General features: G+C 41.1%; 1 protein-coding gene across 3 annotated transcripts in view; it reads right to left on the reverse strand.

Annotated features, from left to right (window-relative positions):
• Positions 1 to 21,481, reverse strand: part of SLC25A12 (solute carrier family 25 member 12) — a 207,436-nt gene that overhangs the window by 110,951 nt on the left and 75,004 nt on the right. For all 3 annotated transcript variants that reach the window (XM_029605784.1, XM_029605785.1, XM_029605786.1), the window contains exons 4-9: positions 20,284 to 20,399; positions 18,393 to 18,532; positions 3,581 to 3,727; positions 1,920 to 2,058; positions 1,523 to 1,616; positions 913 to 997 (exon numbers count right to left, since the gene is read on the reverse strand). In XM_029605784.1, coding sequence (XP_029461644.1) covers positions 913 to 997; positions 1,523 to 1,616; positions 1,920 to 2,058; positions 3,581 to 3,727; positions 18,393 to 18,532; positions 20,284 to 20,399 — 721 coding nt within the window. The remainder of the gene's footprint in view (positions 1 to 912; positions 998 to 1,522; positions 1,617 to 1,919; positions 2,059 to 3,580; positions 3,728 to 18,392; positions 18,533 to 20,283; positions 20,400 to 21,481) is intronic.

The raw sequence follows: 21,481 nt of genomic DNA on the forward strand, positions 1-21,481 counted from the left end.
AGCTGTCTTGGACTGATCCGGGTACGTACAGGGAACTGGACATCTGGACTGAGCTCCCAACAGTGATAATGCTATTTGAGGGGTTCCAGATAGGACAGGAGGGTGTGGATTGGCCTTTTTGTTTGGGAGAAGGGCCCCTACATGCAAGATCTATTTTAGGAATTTTAATGAGGGGAAGGGAAGCTTTTGGGGCCTATACATTTGCTCCTTTTGGAGTATATTTTGAGGGGGGAATTTGGCACAACTGCCCAACAAATGTTTCACTGGGATGGGGGAATCAGGCTAGCAGGCCCGCTAGCCTTATTTTTTTTTATCTACATAAACCCCTTTGAATATTAACCTCTATAAAGTCTTTCCACTTCATGCAGGATTGTAAACTGAGCATAATAACCAGGTTAACTTCATAAATAAGTTACAATTTGCCATAAAAGAAATCAGATTGATGAAACATAAAGGAGGGAGGACTGACAAGCCAGAACATGTCACCTAGAAGAAAAACTTCTTTTCAAGAACACATTGAGAAAACTGGGGAAATTTATTTCATTTTAATTTCCTATATTTTTCCTTTCTTCTACTTCCACTGGAAATCTGTTCCAGATGTCAGATACCCTCTTAAGAGAAGCACTTTCTGCCAGCCTATCCATGCTGTGGCTGCTCAAAATGGGCTGCCAACACAGCACTAGTGGCCAGCAAGCCACTTGCCAAGTCTTCATTTCTGGTCACCAGTGGCAAGGTGGCAACCGGATAATGCCCATCCTGCACAAAGGTCACTATTAGCCTTTTCAAGTGTTCTGCCTCACTGGATTATATATCACATCAAGCTAAGACTTAACTAAGGAGGATACTGTTCTCAGACATTAATCACACTCATCCTTCTTGCCCTTCTGAAGTAACATTTCTGATGCCTTTTACCTGTCTTTGGACTTCTGCAAGGTTGTAAGGAAGAGCTCCTTCTTCTAGCGGTTCTATTCTCTCAATATCAGCTAAAGTCAAACGGCTCCAGGCACAAAAAAAAAAAAAGGAAGAAAAAGAAGAAGAAAAAAAAAACTGTTAGACCAAACATAACGTTTATGTTGATGGGAAAAAGATTGGCGCTTTTTTTTCCTTTTTACCAATACCAATACAGCCAAGAATATTTTAGACATTATAATTAGTTTGTGGGTTGTTATTTAAAAGCAGACAGCATTTGAGCATGGTGTGTTATTGTTTAGTCATACACTGTACCTAGTAGCAGTAATACAGGAAGAGACATTCACATAGCAATACACTATGGCATGGTGGTCTTTTTTTTTTCCTATAAACTAAACTAAACATACAATTATATTACAGTGTTTAAACCACCCAACTTGACCCCTATTGTTCAAATTAACTTATGGTAACGTTCTAATTCAGTACCCCCTGGAATATATTATCAGTTTTAGCCCCATGAAGTACAATATAACACAATACTGAAAACCTCAGCCTAAAAATCAGTTTTCAGAGAATTGCAATAGGTTCAAAGCTAGTTTATTAATATAATTACCCTCTGGCACTGAATAAGTCTGCCAGCTGGAACAGTATAACAATTTCCAGTGGAGTGACTTGTCCAAATTTGTTTGCAGCATGGGCAAACTCCTCTGTGTTAAAGACAAAAATAAGGTAATCCACTTTTGTATCTTTTATAACATTCTTGTTTTAAGTTTTTTGGATAAGCTGTAATGCTGACTCTACAAAGAGATTGTGAATGGCTCAGAAGTGATTAAACAAAGGCTTAAGACTGAGCATAAAGAGGTTCTACCTGCACATAATAGCTTACATAGTATAAAGCAAACATTGACCAATTCACTTTTATTAAGCGATTAACAAAATGTATCGTTATGTATTATAATCACTATGCATAAACACTTAAAACAGAGAGAAATATTGCTGGCATGTATCACCTTTAGTGACTTCTACATCCGTTCTGTAGCCAGCCAGAGTGCTGTATATCTTTCGAACAAGTTCCATGTTATTCAGCAAGGAATTAAATGCATTAAAGTACGAGAAGCTGACCTGGTGTGAAACAGTCCCACCTGCAACCTAGAAATACAAAACATAAAGCAAACTTGGGTCAGGCTTTGGGCAAGTTGTAGACTCATAAAGAACCCCTGATAAAATAAATGAAACTTAGACATGCTATCTGCTCAGTGTATGAGAAAACTGCTCCAGTAAATTTTGGATTTTGCCCTCTTTTGCCAGACTAACAGTATTTGGCAAAGTTTATGCAACGTCTCTAGCAAAATACAGCCCAACATATAACTCGGCAAGCCTCAGACATCTGAAGGTTAATTTCATTTAGATGACAGTTTTCAAAGGTTTTTATTGGCGTAAATGTTTGTGTACCTGTGTAAAAATGGCTTCTGAAAGCACCACCTTTACAGTGCGGATAGAAGTATGTGCCCTGCATTCATATTTACACACAGGACAAAACTAGCGGAGTTAGGGTTGGGGAAGGAATGCACATGCATTGAGGATGCTTACTTTGAAAACTGGCCCGCCTCTCCCATGAGTAAAATTTGCGTGTTGTAAAACATTGCATGCACTTTCACCGACATTCAGCAGGAGCGTTCCCGAGAGCAGGTTTAGGGTTGAGAAAGCTACGTCAAGCATAGTTTTGCATTTCCAAACCTATGCACATTCTGGCAGATTTTAAAAGCGCTATGTGCACCAAAGCCAGGAGATACGCACAGGACTCGGCCGGGCGCGCACCATGCGGATTTAAAAAAATGCATGAGTATGTGCATATCTCCTGGTACACGCACAAATCAAAAGTTCAAAAAAGGGGCGGAGCGTGGGTGGGCTGTGTCTGTAACATGAAGTCTGCGCATTAAGTATTTACACGCATAAGTGCGTGCCGGGATCCCCTATCGCGTAACTTTACTTCTGCTATGGATGGCATGTAAGTAATAAAATAACAAAAACTAGACTACTCAGTGGGGTTTTAATGCTTGAGGCTAACAGGGTAAAAGGGAGGCAAGTTAGATAGGGAATTTAGGCAGTCCTTTCCTTTACTGGGGCGAACTGGGAACGAACTGGGGAAACGTAATTGCATCGGTGCTAGTATCTACTAAAATCCATCCCACTTACACGAGTGAGGCATTTGTGAGCGTCAATATAAAGTCGTGCATACATGTATGTGCGTATAGCCGATTTTATAACAAGCGCAAGTGTACTCGCATTTGCGAGCCAGCAAATGCGAGAACATGTACGTGAGTCTTAAAATTAACCTCATTTCTGGGAAGGGTAAAATTCTCCACCAAAAAAATAAACCAGGTCCATATCATTTATGAATACTTTACCCCTAGAGAAAAGGGAAAGTATGTGCAGTCTGCAGATTAAAGTGCCCGCGTTGTTTTGAAAACTGTCCCCTAAAAAAGGTCAATACATAAATTGTACTGGACTAACTACATTCAAGATAAGTATTTGAGAGGTGTGCCCCTTGATAACCAGTCACAAGTTAGTACCATAGAAAGGTATCACCTACAAAGTATTTGTTCACTTTTGATCCTAAGTATCAAAGCAAACTAACAGAGCAACCACTCTGTCTGTATTCCTCACTTACTGAAACTAAGTTTTCTTCTACAAATGGAGTAAGCATGTGCGGACGAATAGTAGCCATGATGTCACTGAAGTCCAGACCCGTGATGGTGCCTGTTTTATTCTTGTCTTTCTGCGCAAAAGCCTGCCTTGCATGTTCCAGCTGCAATTCCTGGAATCAAAAGTTAAAAATAGTCTATATAAGTCAACATTATAGAAAAGTCTGATTACGCCGGCTATAGCAAGCTCACTTGAGCCAATGGTAGACTCCAGCCACAGTACAAACAGGTAGTTTAGTTTATTTCTTGATTAACCGCAAAATCAATTAAAAAACATCAATGCAGTTTACCATAAAATGATACAATAAAACAACCAAAACACAATAATAAATATATCTTTTAAATAGGAAAGAGGATGGATATTAAGTTGATGGTCCCTAGACTTTTAACTCTGTGCTTTAACCACTATTATTCACTGCTAGCCTGAGACAGCCACAGTTACTGCCATCTTTGATCACATACTACCAAGCAGCACTCCCGAGTTATGCCATTGCCACTTTTACCATGACACAAAATTGCTTAAGGGATTTGTGGAACATTAACAGCCCTGATGCAGAATTGCCAAACAGGACCTAAAAACCTAGCTTGGAATACAATGAATGTAAATAACCATGATCTCACTATGGGCCAAGATGTACTAAAGTGTTTTTTCCTATTTTGTGTCTATGGGGGATAAAGGTTAGAGATAGATAATCAGATTAAATATGGTCTGCCAAAACCTGAGGGTCATTTCTTTCTTTCTTTCTTTCTTTTTTTTTTTGACCTGACAGTTTCTTCCTGCTTCTTTGTACTTTTAGCTCAGTTGGAAACAGGGTTGGGATTTGACACCAGGAACCTTCATTTGCAACTACCCAGGGATTTTTTCCCCCCATTTTACATCTACTCCCATCTTACTTTAGTCCAGTCATTGCACCAGGACCACTTCCCGAACCCTGCAATCAAGGACTCTGAATCTGATCACTAGGTATCACCATTAGGCAATGACTGGGACTCCCGTCCACCCTGGGGGCTGCAAACGCTACCTCCGCAGTATCCCCAGCTGCAGATGATCCAACCTGGCATTTGAACATAGGCCCTTCCAAATAGCAGTGCATCTCTCTTAATGGACCAGATGCCCCCCCTCCACCACCACCACCACCAGTGAAGCCAGAAGTACGCTTGTACTTTTGGTTTCATTATTGCTCCCAGAAATACTACCCACAAAGAATTGTTTTTTTTCTGCAGGTAATTTTTCTGTCCTAAACAATATATGCAGTTTCAGCTATACAAAACTATGCACATTGTTCTGTCTCTCTGTCTTCTCCCTGCCCACAGGGATGCCTCTTTACTTTACTGTTATACTTGATATCCTGCTTCACATAAACATCCTAAAATGGATTACAATAAAACAAATGAAGAAAACCAAGAATACAAAGATAATGCAAATAATAAAAACTCAGCAATAATATAAATACAGTGCAATAAACATTTTAAAAAGTGGCAAGATTATCCAGTATACAGAACAAACAAATTATTTACCCAGGAAAGGCTTGCATAAATAACCAGGCATTTATCCTTCTCCTGAAGGCTGGATAATAGGGCTCTGAGCAGATATCAAGAGGAAGAGCATTCCACACACTAGGGGCAAAATACATGAAAGCACAGTGTGGGTAATTTTGCCCGCAATGACGGTGGGCAATAATCAAGATAATGGCTTCCATTATTGTCCTCCTTTTACATCTGGCCCCATGTCTATTGAGGACTAGAAGCTCCATTCAGTCAGATCTGGACAATACACAGCATTTGGTGACATCCATTTTTGCAAGACTAAAAAATAAAATCTGAGATGCTAGTCATTGTTGGAGGCACATTAGAAGACTTCTCATCATTCATAATAGATATTATATTCATTCACAAATGAAGCTACCCCAATGTGGAGATTATTTGCACTATACATGGTACTTTATCACTTCTATCAAAAGTTAAAATCAAGAAGATCTTAGGATGAGAATTATTTTTCAGCTGCTTCTTGTTGACCTACCGCAACCATAGCTGGTAGAGTAACCTGCATAGGAAGCCTCCTTCAGAAATAAACATTAATGCCACATTCAGTCAGCTGGGGATAAGTTCCCAAAATGTATTTGCTTGCCAGCTAATCTTGAGGCCCAAAGATATTCCATGTCCGGCCTATACTGGCTAAGAGATCAAAACTAAATTAAACCACCTATGTATAGCAAACAAAGCATAAACACTGACCCTACAATGGGAAGCTCAATTTTCAAAGCCATTTAAGGCAGGTAAAATGACTCAACTGAAAATTGCCCTCTTCTGTCTTGCTAAAAGTATGCCAGGGCTTCCCATTGCATGTGTAACTTTAGCCAAGTTAAAAAAAAAACAAACATTCTCGTGGGCTTGCTAAAATCAGAGAAGTGCTACAGTGTGCAGTTTTCAAATATGCATGCAATATTTTACCATTCCCCCTCTCCTCACTGGCTGTCCAAACAAACAGCAGGTGTAGAGTGAACGGCCATTTTTAGTGCACTCATTTTGTTGCTGCTAATTTTCAAAGAAGAGCCATACCTGTGATTTTGCTTTCAAAACTGGTTGCAAAATTCACAAACTGCAGAACGGTAGAGGATGGGACACATGGTGGTGTTGCTAAATTCGCTTTGCTGGGGCATAGTGGAGACCATGGGCTGTCACCCAGACTAGACACTGACCTCCATCATACCTATGCTACCCTCCTCTTGACCTGATCCTGTATATAGTTTTGTTACTATTTCTTGTTATTTGCAGTACATCACTTGTTATTTGCATTATATCTTTTGCTCTGTTTCTGGCTTCTTCCTCACCTCCCGGTTCACTGCCCCCCCTATTCCCGTTTTATGTACTTTCCACCTGTCAGTTCAGACTGTGAGGCGCATACTTTTGGTCTGATATATTTATTTTCTTACACCGACCGCAAGGGGAATGGCCAAAGGGTTGAGCACTAGTGTGGTTCGGGGGATCCAAAATCGATGATACAAAAGTGTCCTTAAGATTTTTGCCCAGTTTTGAATGCAAATCTGAAGAGATATGAAAAAATCGAAATAGGAGAAAGTACCTGCCAGTATTTATTAATAATTGAACAAATTTGACTAATACGACCGGAGTAGGGTAATACGCAAGTCATGTGATTATCCGGGTTAGCAGTGGGAGATAAAAACTACCACTTGCAGTGTGCATAAAGGGCACATTTGAAGGCTTTCTTGATGAGACACCAAGGGTATCCTCTGGAAAGAAAGTGGGAGAAAAAATCTTGTGTCTAAGTGATAAAGTCAGAGACAGATGAGCAAAGGCAAATGCAAACATGGAAGCAAGAGTTTAAATAATGTACACTAATAAGAGACATACACAACACAGAGATCATTCCTAGCTCATAGCTATCATACCGATCAACAACCCAAGGCAGTGCTGGGGGTTGTAGAGTCTGTGGAAGTCTGCCTGGTCCCAAATCACTAATAATATAAATCCTGTAACATGTATAGTAGGGTGGGAGAACCCAATGTGACCTCATACGTTACTGCCCAAAGGCTACCAACTTATGCAAGCTTTCAATGGCAAAAGCCTTTTTTAATCATTTGTCACAATGAGCTGTTTTTTAGGAACGCTTTCTTATCAGAAGTTGTGCCGTCTGTATGCACTTAGTATGGAAATGCTTCGGTGTCTTGAAGCTGTACCATAGAAGTGTACTTATCTTACAGCATTTTCATTTTGGAGAGCCTTGAGATGATGCTGGCTGAATGGAAAGATCTGACGTTATACCGACACTCAGTGTTTCGGAGAGAACCTCCTTCTTCAGGGGGTCGGATGCCAATGCTGCCGGCTCAATAGTTGCACGAGAAAACCTCTTATATGGCTGCGCATTTAGCGTCTCAATGTAGCTTTCCGCAATGCTGATGAACAGTCTGTCGCTTGGCCGTGAGTCGTCTGTCAGCAACCGTTGACAGACGACTCACGTATGAGGTCACATTGGGTTCTCCCACCCTACTATACATGTTACAGGATTTATATTATTAGAGTATCCATTACTGACTTCCTGTTATTTGTGGATCTTATATTTTCTGGTCCCAAATCACAGCAGGCCTCATTACTTTCTGCTCTTAGGCAGTGGAGACTCTCTATCCTCAACACCTCCAGTTGTCACACAGCAGGATGTATAAGCTTTACATAGAAGCTACTTTCTGGAATGACACAGTGTTCTAGCACGCTGCAAATACACTGAGGTCCATAATTATTTTATTCTGTTTATTTTTTAATTATATTTTTGGTGTTTTATTTTATTCCACAATATTTTATCTTGTTTTTTCTGTTTTTATATATTTGATAATATTTTACACTGTATTATATGAATTTTTATGTACTTGTTATTATGTTATTTATTTTTACTTTGTAAACTGTTGTGATTTATTTCAGAATGATGATATATAAATTCTACAAATAAAAAATTATGAAGCTGGATAGAGGACAAGTGATGTGGCTACAGTTAGCAGCAGAACCTGTCCCTATATTCAGCAAGAAAAAAGTGCCACCTAATCTACTCACCCTAAACTTATGGAGCTACATAAGACCGGATAACTGTAGGCCTAAACCACACAGTGTGTTAATATGGCAGAGTAAGCCTAAAATGATCTGGCATTGTGTGGCTGGCTCACTGACTACTTACCAGGATTTCTTCTACAAATGTATAGGTAAGTAGCACACTGTCTAGAAAAAACATAACATCAAATAGGAGTCCTGGCACCACCCCCTCCCAGGAATCATTAACCCAGTGGCCCCAACCCCGTTATCCTGTGAACATGAAAGTAGATGGCACCATGCCAGCACTTGCTCTCCCCTTCCCTCCATCCTCAAAATAAGTAGACTTCATCTAATACTCCCTCAAAAATACTCCTTCCTCTCCAGCAGCTGATGCTTTCCGAGCTACTCTTCCCCCCAAGTACCATTATAAATAGGCCCACTAAAGGTACTGGGTGGGAGCAGGTCAGGTGCCGGGGGTGGGGGGGGTGGAAGGAGGTATAAACTACAGGCAGATAATGACTTATGTGGCTAGAATGCAGCCGGATAAGTGGCTGCACATGGCACATTAGTTGTTTAGACTGCTAACTTTACAGTTGGCCATCTAAATGGCTTTTGATTATGGACTTCAGGACATAAAATGAGGTAGTACAGAGAAGGTTGCGTATGGTATATCCACATAGCATGTATACAGCTGTTTCTGATGCAGGCAAGATTTACATTCTTTCAATGTGTTCCACAGCAGCAGGACACCAAACACAATAGTAGCTGTGACGTGTGTTCAGTTCAGTTACATTGCAATACACTGAAAGCTGTAGCTGCAGGTATGCTACTCCCACACTGTATGCTTGTTTTGCACAAGAGAAGCTAGGGCTATTTGGCCTCGGATGAATGATACTGGGAGCAAGGAGTGGGTTCACTTTAGCAACACAGCTGTAAGGCCATTGAACCTCCCAGATCAATGCATTTCCCACTCAGCTGCGACTTTGCCTCATAAGTATGTATGTCTCTGCCTGTGTGGCACAGTGGCCAAGCTACATTGTGGGAGTTGTCAAGATGTGGCTACATAGTGCCAACTACAGGTAGATATCAGCTCATCCGGCAAAGTGGCACTGGATATCTGAGCTCTTACACTGCCAATGTTCTCAGACCCATCTTGGCTGAATGATTAAACAGTGTCAGGCCAAGGTGGCATATTAGGTTACAATGTGTGAGGCCATTTTCTCCCTGCCTATATATTGCCATGCTTGAAGCACCATCCTAAAGAGTAGAAGCATAGGATTGCTTGTGGCTAAAGACTGTCGGCAAATTAGGTACACACACAGTGCATGCTCTGCTGTATGTATTGGTGTGGTAAGGAAGAAAACAATGAGACCTACATCACCCCCAGGCAGAAATACAGACAGAGGCTAACACTGCACATCACTCACCTAGACACACACATTTGTTAGGACACTGATTCTCAATCTTTTTTAGGCTGGGACACACCTGACAGATGGTTCTCACATGCGTGACACACTGAACATGTGACCATCACGGGCTAAATGTAAACATGCACTCTGCATCCACAGAAATCCCCTCAACCCCCAGCAATGAGTACAAAGCAGATATAGGGCATTACCCTGTACAACTCGCCATACAAAAAAGATATTCTGCTGCTGATGACATCCCAGTAAAAGCAAAACAAACTCCTTTTACTACCAGGCAAAATAGCCTTCCTTATGAAAAGACAGTAATTTACCACTAATGCATATCCTATTGAGAAAACACAATAATAAGATTGATACAAATGCCTAAATGCTAGTTAAATACCTCACCTCAGTCACACACCCTTCACCAAGTACAGAAAAACCACAAATTATAAATATGGAGACAGAAACTGGAATGGAAAACCAAAAAAGCCACACTACATGCAGTGTGAACCTGGAGAAATGGAAAGAGAAAATAGCACCTAATAGACTCTCAGGATTTGCAATAATGCACACAAACTAACCCACACAAAGTTACACCTGTATTATGGATCACACTCAACAGTAACAACCTTATCTAAGAAATACAACTATTAAACCAGGCCCTAAACACTAATACATTTCCTATTGGGAAAACAGAATAAGCCAAGCTACAGCCCCACACAGAAATAATTGTAAAGCTATACTAAAAATGTTATAAAATAGCTGCTGAACAGAATAATATCCAACAATTAAAAACGCATAAAAATTATTAAAACATGTCCAAATATCAATAAATATTTCAAAACAGCAGACATCGCATTATACCCAATAATTAAAATGGCAGTCAATCAAGAAAAATAACCTTAAAAAGCCACCTTTACTTACCCTCTCCAGCAACTCTCCAACTCCTTTCCCTTCCAGGCCAATAGCACTCACCAGAAGCAGCAAGCGCTGCTGAAGCTCTGTCCTCACAGTCCTCTTCCTTAGCGCCCACAACCAGTCACCCCCCCCTCCCCCCCCAATTAGACCCCACGACCAGTCTCGGTCTCTCTCTCACACCAGTCATCTTCCTGACCAGTCTCTCTCACATACGCACACTAATCACCTTCCTGACCAGTCTCTCTCACATACGCACACTAATCATCTTCCTGACCAGTCTCTCTCTCTCACACAGAAACACATCACCACCCTGACCAGTCTCTCTCTCAATCACACACAAATGCTCTCTCACCCATTCACACCAGCTCGCAACCAGGCACTCATTCACACATAGACGTACCAGCTCTCAGCCAGGTACTCATTCACAACAGACACACCAGCTCTCACCAAAATCTTCTTCCTTCACTGCAGGGATGGGCTCCAGTTCCACCGCGGCTTTACTCTGGCGGGCCTTCTTTTTTCGCCACCACAGGAATGGGCTCCCATGGTAGCCTCGGTCGGGGTCGGGTTTCCTCTTCGCCGCCATGGGAATGGGCTCCCATGGCAGCTTTGCTTTGTCAGGGGTCGGGTTTCCTCTTCACCTTGCGGCCTTGCTTCATCGGAGTTCAAAAACTTCTATTCCTCCCATCCCACCCCCGGGCATTCTGATGCCTGCCTCACAGGCCAATCAAAGGCTTCCTCCCTTCTTCCTACTCCCACTAGTAGAGAGGAGGCTTCTGATTGGCCTGCTCGGGGGCAGACAGAATGAAGGAGGCTTCCCATTGGGCAATGGGGGTAGGAAGAAAGGAGGCTTCCAATTGGCCCGTGGGGGCTGGCAAAAGGAAAGTAGAACGGGGTAGTGGGACACTGGGAGACGCGACACATCTACCGGTGTTTGGCGACACACTAGTGTGTAGCGACACACCGGTTGAGAAGCGCTGTGTTAGGACATTGTTGTTTACAGACTCCCTTCGGCACTTTGCTAACCTACCAAGGCTCTAATTTCCTGTTCCTGGCCTGTTCATTATTAGCCATCAATGATGGTTGTGCCAAGTTTATCCCTACCTGCTAATGAGGTTGTCACAGTCTTTACTACTCACACAACATTGTCTACACCAGGCAGCCTGACAGACATCTGTTGGAAGCATATTAGCTCACTGAATCTTCTTTGTTACAGACATGGGCACCTCCAGGCCTTAGGTGCCCAAAAAAGGCATCTCTTTCTACAAAATAACACCGAAAGTGGAGAAGGCATCATGCCAAACATCTGATACCTCTGGGAGCAGTTTGGCTATACAATATGCACAGTGGCAAGCTTCAGAAAAAGGCTTCTTGTTGGCTCATGAGGTCATCAGCTGACATCACCTTCTCTTGCTAATGTGTTTACAATTTGCTTTGAAAGAGATCACATCGTTGACGTACCACTGAGGTCGGGAGTGTTACATCTGGCACAAGTGCTGCTGAATATTGTGTACCTATCATAGCTCACACAGACAATATTTTGATGAAGACATAGCATTGATACATGCAAATACCCCTGATGCAGCCCTATTGAAAGAGGGCGAAACTCGGCTGGAGTCTGGCTCATTTGCATATATTTATCTCTACACAATAAATTTTGACAGATTGGACATCTGGTTGCTTATTGTGTATATCTGCTCTCTCGGCTTTATTAAGCAGCCTTCCTTGCTATTTGGTCTATGTATCCACATAGTGTTAAATGGACAACCATCATAGGAGATAGCAACTCTGCTATGTTGTCCACAAGTCATGGAAGCCATGTGGACAAGCAAGGGCCTCAAACCTGAAAAGACCTGAAAGATTGTGCCTCTGCTTGGAAAATGATCATTCTGATAGCATGTCTGCCCTGGAGTCCTCAGTCTATGTGCTTCAAGGGTGGCCACATATAGGATAAGGACTGTTACTGCTATTAGCAATCAGAACAAACAAACTACTCTCCAGGTTTTCTAGGTACCTACATAAAGCAGGACAATTTGACTAGCCTTGAGCTGGACAGGCAAAGGGCCTTGCTGCGCCCTGACATCTCTGTATTTCCCAATGGCTACATGTGATGTGTCAGGGTAGGTTAATAGCTTCAAACACAGCTTTGCCTTGGGTTCAATGAGGTGAACCTTTAGTTCTATCATGTATGCTGTTATTGTCATCATTAAATAAACTAGGATTTATACATTTCAGAGGTGACTTTCTACACCATGTGAAGACATGACACCATCCTATTCCCAATCCAATCTTCAGACAGTCAGATCAGCAACCTTCAATAGCCTTCCTGTGTAACTAACATAACCAATATGACAGACCAAGGGCCAAGGGCCTCACCATCTGTACATGAGAGTTGACTGTGTGCTTATATAGGTATAGCAAGGCCCAGCTATGGATGGTAGTGTGCAACCCCTATGAGATATGCTCGCTTGTAATGACTAGTGAGAAGTCTGGGATAGCCACGATACTGGACATGTGCTTCCCAAAAAGCTCTAAGTGAAGGCCTGCTATATGAGCACTCTGATCTCAGCACTGCCTCAGAAACTGATGAGGAGGCGCTGACACCTGTATCTTTGCTGGCCCATGTGAGACTATGCATCCAATGTACATGTGGATATATCCAGATGCACACGGATGTCAGCTAGGGAATCTGGCTGTAACATGTAGAGAGTGTGTGACTGATGATTGCAGCTGTCAACTTGTAGCTTCAGGCTGTGCCTTTAAGCAGTTGAGATACTTGTAAAATCTTTAACTTATTCAGCACTCTGCTCCATGTCATAGGCCCTGCTGGAGTTCCATCATACTTATGCGACTATCTTGCCAACATGCGAAGGCTAGGCCAGGGTCCAAAGACGTAGCCAAGGCAAGCAAGAAGGCGCAAGCTATGCCAAGCTATGCATACCATGTTGGCAGTCCTACATAAATGCTATGGCAAGACATGATTCTTTTTGACTGACAATCACCATGAATACATTAGGACAGCGACATCTCTTTGTTGTTAGGTTTATTTGATGTCTACTTTGTTTACTACTGTCAATTGCGCCTAACTAGGCCAAAGTGGTTTCTGTTACAGACTGACCCAGACAGAGAACAGTTGAGTAAAAAAAAAAAAAAAGATACTGATGTGACCAGCTAGAACTACTCTGCTGGACTCTCTTGCTTGCAAATGAAAGGACTAGATGACGGCTAACAGGCAAAGTAGCGTTGTATAACACTTTGCCAAAACTGGCTCCAGTCCATGTGGTCTCCCCGGCTTTTGCTGGGGGACATGGGGGATCCCGAGGGAGATCTGAAACAGTGTCTAATGGGATGCCATAATGTATAGTCAAATTATGAAATACCCAGCAGCAGACAAGCACGATCTCTGCTACTCTAGGTGGGGCATACATTAAAGCTTCCCCTATTTTGTCCAAACAGTTAAATCTACTTTTAAGAACTCCGAAGGTACATTCTATGACACAGCAGGTAAAACATAAGGCCTTGCTGTACCTCGTCTCTGCTGGCTTGTTAGGAATAGCGACGGTTCTGAGAAGGCAGGTCCTGCACCCATATCACGAATCTCCTGCGGCAAAGAGAGAACGGCTGCATCAGTCACACCCGTGACTTAATTATCTCGCTGCCAACCCACAGCATGCTATAAGACACTAGAAGCTAAACTATAGCTTGACACGAGCCATAAAAATTTCCAAAACCTAAGTCAATGCCGTCTTTTTCTGTAACACTATAAGTATGCTTTAGCACTTTGTTATGGTGTGTCAGATCTTAATGAATGGAAAAATGCAACTGGGGTACGTACAAATTGTGTATATTTCACTCACAAGCAAGCAATCTTTACCAGTTTCTAGTAATCCACTAATACTGAAGCTGTACACCTCAGCTCACAGATGTCAATGCAGAAAGACATCAACCTCGTGGTATGACTGTTCATGTCCCTGGCTGTTTTGCAATATGTCCTTAGGCATGACACATGGAATAGGAATGACCCAAATGGCACATCTCACGGCTTCCATTGAACCCATGTACCTCTGTGATGGTGAAGATAAACTATGGCTGACATCGGGAGGAGGAATAGCCTAGTGGTTAGAGCAGTGGATATGAACCAGGAGACCAGGGTTCGAGTCCTGCTGTCGCTCCTTGTGACCTTGGGCAAGTCACTTTACCCTCCAGGTACCCTCAGGTACAAAAACTTAGATTGTAAGCCCTCCGGGGATAGAGAAATACCTACAGTACCTGAATGTAAACCAATGTGATATCTCAATTGAGATCGAATGTCGATATATAAAAATAATAAATTAAATAAATAAATCGTGGCTGTCAGAGCAGAAGCACAACAGCTAGGATACTGATATGGGCACCATTAGCTGAGGGCTGGCAGAGCATTAAGAGGGTACACCTGACCTGGGAGTCTCTGCACTGTGCATCCAAAAAGGTTTGGGTAGACAAGGGACATTTCAACAGTGCCAAGAGAAAGGATTTTAACTGCCACTTGTTTTAAACTGAGAAGTTTAAAGTCTGTAGTGCTCGGTCACAAACTGACCTCAGTGAAAAGTGCTATGTATGGATACATAACATTGGCAGCCTCTATGGCATGGAGAGAGAAATGTGGGCCCTGGTACAATGGCTTGTTGACCTAACTGTACAAGCCACTTGTCATGTCACTGATGCAGTCACATCCCTGACAGCCTCCCATTTCACTGCCATTTGCTGAAAACACACAGCTGGAGAAGGATGACAGAAAGAAGCACCGCTCTTACCTATGAGCCAACCATCACCACAGAAGCCGTCTTCTAAGGTGATACCCAAGTATAAAGGAATCGTGTGCACCTCCCAGGTATCTGGTGACCACATCGAGGATGCGCAGTCGAGCATCACAGACCACTTGCACACTGATGGAGTGGAAGAGTTTTCTGTTGTGGTAGATCCCGTCCCTGCTAAGGGGTGGGACGATGGCTATGTGACTGCAGTCAATGGCTCCCAGAAGATTTGGAAAGTTTGCAATGGCTTAAAAACCTCTCTTCAAGTCCAGCAAATCCTGCCTTTCACGACGAAATCTTAAGTAACGATTAATGCGGCTAAGTACAGCTGTCATGATCTGGCCCAGACAGCGGGAAAAAGACGTTTTGGACATTCCCCCGACAACCCCGACTGTTGTCTGGAATCAGCCAGATGCTATAAAATGCAGGGCGCTCAATAGTTTGCTGAGGCCTGGTATAGCACGGGACCTTTCTATGACCAAATCCAGATCCCCTCTGGGTTCTTTATATAATTCCATGCTAGCCTGACAGCTGAGGCGAAACCTCATAATCACATGGTCCTCTGACATCTTTAAGTTGCAATTAAGCAGCCGCTCCAGCAATGTGGTGCAGAGATGAAATGCCTGCGTACCCTCCTGCATGACAAGCCCTGATGTGGGCCAGGGCACTCCACTGGTGGGGATTGCAGCTCTGGTTCCAGTGCAGGTATTCCCTAGGACATGCTTAAACCTCCCTTGCCTGTTTTAATAGTTGTTTTTGTTGTTGTTGAGCAGTCTGAAGCACCTAGTATCCCACTACTAGTACGCTTCCCCCTGTTAAATCTCAATATCTGACACTGCAGCTTTAGGAAGACAGGGAGGGTAACAAAAAGTGTTTTTATTGACAGAGAGAAGGCCTTTTTTTTTTTTTTTTTTTTTAATCACATGCAATATTAGCCGCAATCTGCAATAATGGCCATTGTCACGTGATAAAACTTTTTTTTCCCACCCTACCGCAAATCAAAAAGGTGTTATATCCCATGTTAAATCCAGCGTTGTTATGCAATATATTTCCGCAAATTGCAGGTCACTCATTTGCATAATTTTCCATACTCGTTATCGTATTTAAATACTAACGCACGACGCAATTAATATCGCACGTCTACCGCACATAAGATCACGTTTATTGTGCGATGATGCCATAACACGGCTCAATGAATGACCCTGTAAGTTAATTTAGCATCTTTAACAGAAGAATTGGATAGCAAACTTTGAACAGAAGAATGTAATGCACGTCCAGGTAAGTGCTCTTGCAGAACCTCTTTTAAATAACAAAGCTGACCTTGAGGCACCACCTTAAAAACCAAAAGCAACTCTTTGCAAATAATCCTATAATGCACTGGCAACCAGTGCCATTCTTTTAAAGCAGGCATTATATAATGTTTCCTCTCCTGGAAATCTCCTCTCCTGGGATTCAGAGGCACTCTTACTTCTGCCCTCATCGCTGACAGCCAGTGAAACGTGCCAGGCTTACTTTTAGACAGATCTGCAGCAAGGGGATTGAGCTATGAGGAAAAGAGAACCATGCGTGCTTAGCTTAGTGTGTGCACACTATTTTTGTTGCAACCTCAAACTATTTAGAACAGATGCTACTGGCATACAGACACCACAGTTTTATGAGTTAGCATGCATGCTAACAGTACTCATGCACTATTGAGGCTATTCTTTTAATATGTTTATTTATTTGACAGTTTTTTTATACCATCATTTGGAAGTGCCATCACAACAGTTTACAAATCGAACAATAAAAGTATAAAATAACAAAATTCTAATTCAAATTATTACTAAAATAATACTAAGAAGTCAAATTAATAGTAAAATCATAAAAATCATAATGAGTATGTGTGCTAAACATATAGGGCCTGATTTTCAAAAGCATTTACAAGCTTACAACTGAGTTTTACATGTGTAAGTGCATTTTACCCATGTAAGTAGGCTTCCATGTAAGTAGGCTTTACCTGTGTTAAGTGCTCTTGCTTTTGAAAATTGCTACGATAGTATGTTACATTTATATGTACAAGTCCTTTGAAAATACACCTGTTACTGCACCGCACATTGCAAAGCTTTTTAGCATATGCATGCCTACATTTTTTAGTACAAGTTTTAATGCAAAGATTCCACAAAATATATGGTATACTTTTTCTCTCAAAAATACAGAATGCTGAATAATTACAAGCAACAATACTATCCAGATTGTTCAAAATAGCAACTTATTTATTGGTTCGTGTCTTCTTTTGTTCTTATCCTTAGATCTTCTATCATCTTAATATATTCTGTTTCTTACATTTTTGCTCTTTTTGGAATAAAACAGTATGCACCGTTCATGGACAAGATATAACTCCCATTTGTAAAATTATATTTCTCCAAGTCCATTCCTTGGTGGTCTGTGCATATTTTGCACATATCAGTGCTAGCATGGGATCATTGTAAAAAATCAGCAACCCTGATTTCCCTTTTTTTCAAAATGGGCATGATGAAAATAGAACTATTGACTACCTTTAAATCCATATTTTTCCTCAAAGCAAATACAAATCAGAACAAAAAAAAAAAAAAGGTGAATCTTACTTTTGTTAATCAACTCAATTGTATTTAAAAATAAAAGGTCCCACTGGTACTTTAAAAAAAAGTTTTGCTTATTCAACTTTTTATGAAGCAATTCAATAAAGATAACACAACATTCAGAGTAGAACGACAAATAATTCCCATTCTCAACTAACAGAGAAATTCATCCAAATGTATAAAATCCAAAGAACTCAAGAGAAAGCAATCACATATTGAAGTGTTTCCATACAACAGCCAACTCTACAGGTGGTCATTTCAAAGTCGGCGCCATGAAGTAGTGTTATACATTCTCACCGACACACAGACATCATAGAGAGGAGATGAGGTGCTTGTGAAAACTTCACAACACAGCAACATAGTTTGTCCCCCTTCAACTTCCCCAAAAGCAACCCAGATTTTATTACAATGCTATTTTGACTGGGCTCACTAAGCTATACCCAACATGTTAATGGTGCTCAAGATGCAGAAGAGAGAACATTTATTTACTGTCATATAATAGAAACAAAAATAAAAGCTAACCTTTAAAAACTGAGTGAACTCAGAGTATGAAAGGTTCTTCTTCCTGTTATTTCCAAAATGCAGTCGGATAAATTCACAGTTCCAGTTGAAAGGTATATGATGATGAATAATAGTCTGTTCAAAAATCTCTTTGACATTTTCTAGTGGGAAAGAAAAGATGTAGATTTCTTTTTATTTTTTCTTGCAGGAGGAGTGGGTTTTGGGAGGTAGGGAGACCCTTATTTCAGGGTCACTGACACTAGGAAAATAGAGGTGAGCTTTAAGGGTCATTTATAACATTATCTGACATTGCACTATGCACAACGATGGTCACAATATAGAGTATAAATGATGCTATTTAATACTTAGAAATAACCTAATCAGCTTGAGGTTTTTCATTTTGTGAAGGTTTCAGTTGTGGGATGGAGATGACTGGGAGAGAGAAACAAATAATCTATTGCTTCTTTATTTGCCATCGTACACTTGGGCCATTTTCAAAACAGGTCCCAGTAAGACCTATAATTTACAATGTCCATCAAGGAATAAGGATTTGGGTGTGGACATCTGCACGATAACCATTTGCATTCACTTCCAAAGACAGGATGGCTGTCATAGATTTCAGGTTCAAATCTCATTTGTTCTTTTGCATAAATATAAAACTTTTTTTTCTTTTGGACTGGCAGCTTTCTCCTACTTAGAGCTCTCAGCTGCACCGCAACTGGCTCCTGCACAGCTACCTGAGCTCCCCCTCCCGTTTTGCCAGAATTGCTGAGGATGGTCCTCTGACTAAGATGCACTGACTGCGATTCTCTCCAGAACCCAGCACAAGTGCAACATTGAGCCCATCCGTGGATGTCACTGTTGCATGATGGCTGAGATTCCTTCCACCAGCGGCACTGTCAGCCCCGGATGGCCCAATGGTATGATGCAAAGCTCAGGAATTAAACCTGAATCTCCAGCATGGCAGCACACAAACACTGCTATGGAGCCACTTCATGCTAATTATTTAAATATAAAAATAAATATCAAGTGTATTTATTTAATATAAACCATCTCATTTTCAATGTATAACTTTAATTTTGCATAGCAACCAAGAGAACCTGAATGTGAACATTAAATAAACAAAGCCTTTTACTATGCTGCAGTGTTTGCAACTTTACACGAGCAAACTTGCACCCAAAGAATCCTGTCCATTTACATTTGCATCACGAGAGGAAAAAAAATACACTACAGTATGACCGCAAAGTGATAAAATGAAATAATTGCATGTAAGTTAAGATATGGTTTGTGAAGTTCAGTCTCTCATGTTTACCACAAATGGCACAACATAGTGCTGTGTTAAATTTTCAAAGATGTCATGTGACACATCACAACAATTTTTCTTTTAAAAAGTAGTTTTTGTAAACTAATACTTTCTAAAAAGGACGAGCAAAAGAGAATGCAGTATTGTACATGGTCTTTCAAAGCCATCTAGGCCCCTCCTATGTAATTCATGACCCATTTTATACAAATTTAGCTCAGACTAGCTGTGAAAAGGCACCTTTTTTGCTTCTATATTATGCATGTGATAGAAAGGACAATGATTCACAGAACAAAAATAAACTCTTCCATTGCTTAAGTTTTCATTTTTAAGATTTTACCCATATAGATTATTTTAGGAAATCAGCACTATACTAAGCCAAAAGTGAGTGGTCGGAAAATTTAGGTTACGTTTTGATTGATTCACAACTCAACTTTAGACCTCTCTTTCAAGTCATGGGTTTGTTATTTCAATAGAATTTTGCTAATAACAAAAAGGGAGAAACTTCTTAGAAGAGAGAGTCCGCATTCTTCTTCCAGTAATGCATGTGTCTGATCATATCTTTGTGTGTAATACTAGAAATTATGTAATTAATTTTAAACATTGTCTTACCAAATGTTACTTCCGCAGTGCCATCCTTGTCAAACAACTGAAAAGCTACAATGAACATAGCATCTGGGGAACATAAAACTGACTCAAATGCCAAAAATTCTTGATAGGAGATCAACCTAGAAATGCAAAAAGATGTATTTATGTATTTTTATATAAGTAATTATTTTACTTCACAACCAGGGTTCCTGGACTCATGCCCTGTCCTAAAGCTTAGCAGCATTGCTGTGTGTTGCCATATCAGATATCTGGGGTTAGGAACATTGCAGAAACACGATTATCAGCTCCACAGCGAGCTGCAGTCTGTGATGGGGCTAAATAGGAGGGAGATTTAAACATGGATGAAAAAGCATTGGCTAGCCAGAATTAGAGGCAGGGGCATGTCAACCAATTGAGCATTTGTTTGCCTAAATATTTCCTACAGCTGTATCATGCTATTAAATGTGTATTAGTATCCAGCATACCCACATCTTTCCATTTAATCTGTGACCCCCATGGGAAGCCTGCCAAAAAGATCAGTCTCAATCTGGCCAGAGCAGGAGTGCCACACAGATCTCCTGCCATCACCCAACACTGTACACAGGCTTATGATTTAAAGCACACTGCGGTGCTGCATGTAGAACAGCCAGGAAGGGTCCAAGATGAAGCTGGATGCCTAGCTGGATTTGAGAAAAACAAAATCAGCCGAGTTTGAACTGACTGTAGCTGCAGATACCACAGAAAGTGGGCAGTCTGCAGGTCCTTGAGGCCTATGACAGATGGGACACTTCCTGGGATATGCACTACCATCCAGGCCAGGTCTGCTCCAGCAGTTTTAGAAATGTCCCCAAAATGACATACATGCTGTATTCTGAACTTACCATAAAGGCTCTTAACTGAATGTTACATCAAATCATCAAATGCAATAAAATCATCATTTAGGGCAAAACAAACCTAGCAATCAGAAATGCTAAGACTGGTAAAGTCTCAGAGAAGGATACTGCCCGTTTAGTAAAGAAAAGAGGTGGGTTTTTTTTAAATGTTCTTTATGCATAAAAGTGAAAAGTGGAAGAATAAAAGGAAATTCCCTTCCCATGCTCACTTCATACATTTTAAATTCATGCTCACCTCCTTCCGGTTTGCTATTACATTCACCAAGCAAGATTTATGAGAGTCATCTGTGAAAGTCCCTGTGTCTCTAAATCCCCATCTCTTTGCCACA

This window comes from Rhinatrema bivittatum, chromosome 6 (assembly GCF_901001135.1).
Source record: "Rhinatrema bivittatum chromosome 6, aRhiBiv1.1, whole genome shotgun sequence".
NCBI lineage: Eukaryota > Metazoa > Chordata > Amphibia > Gymnophiona > Rhinatrematidae > Rhinatrema > Rhinatrema bivittatum.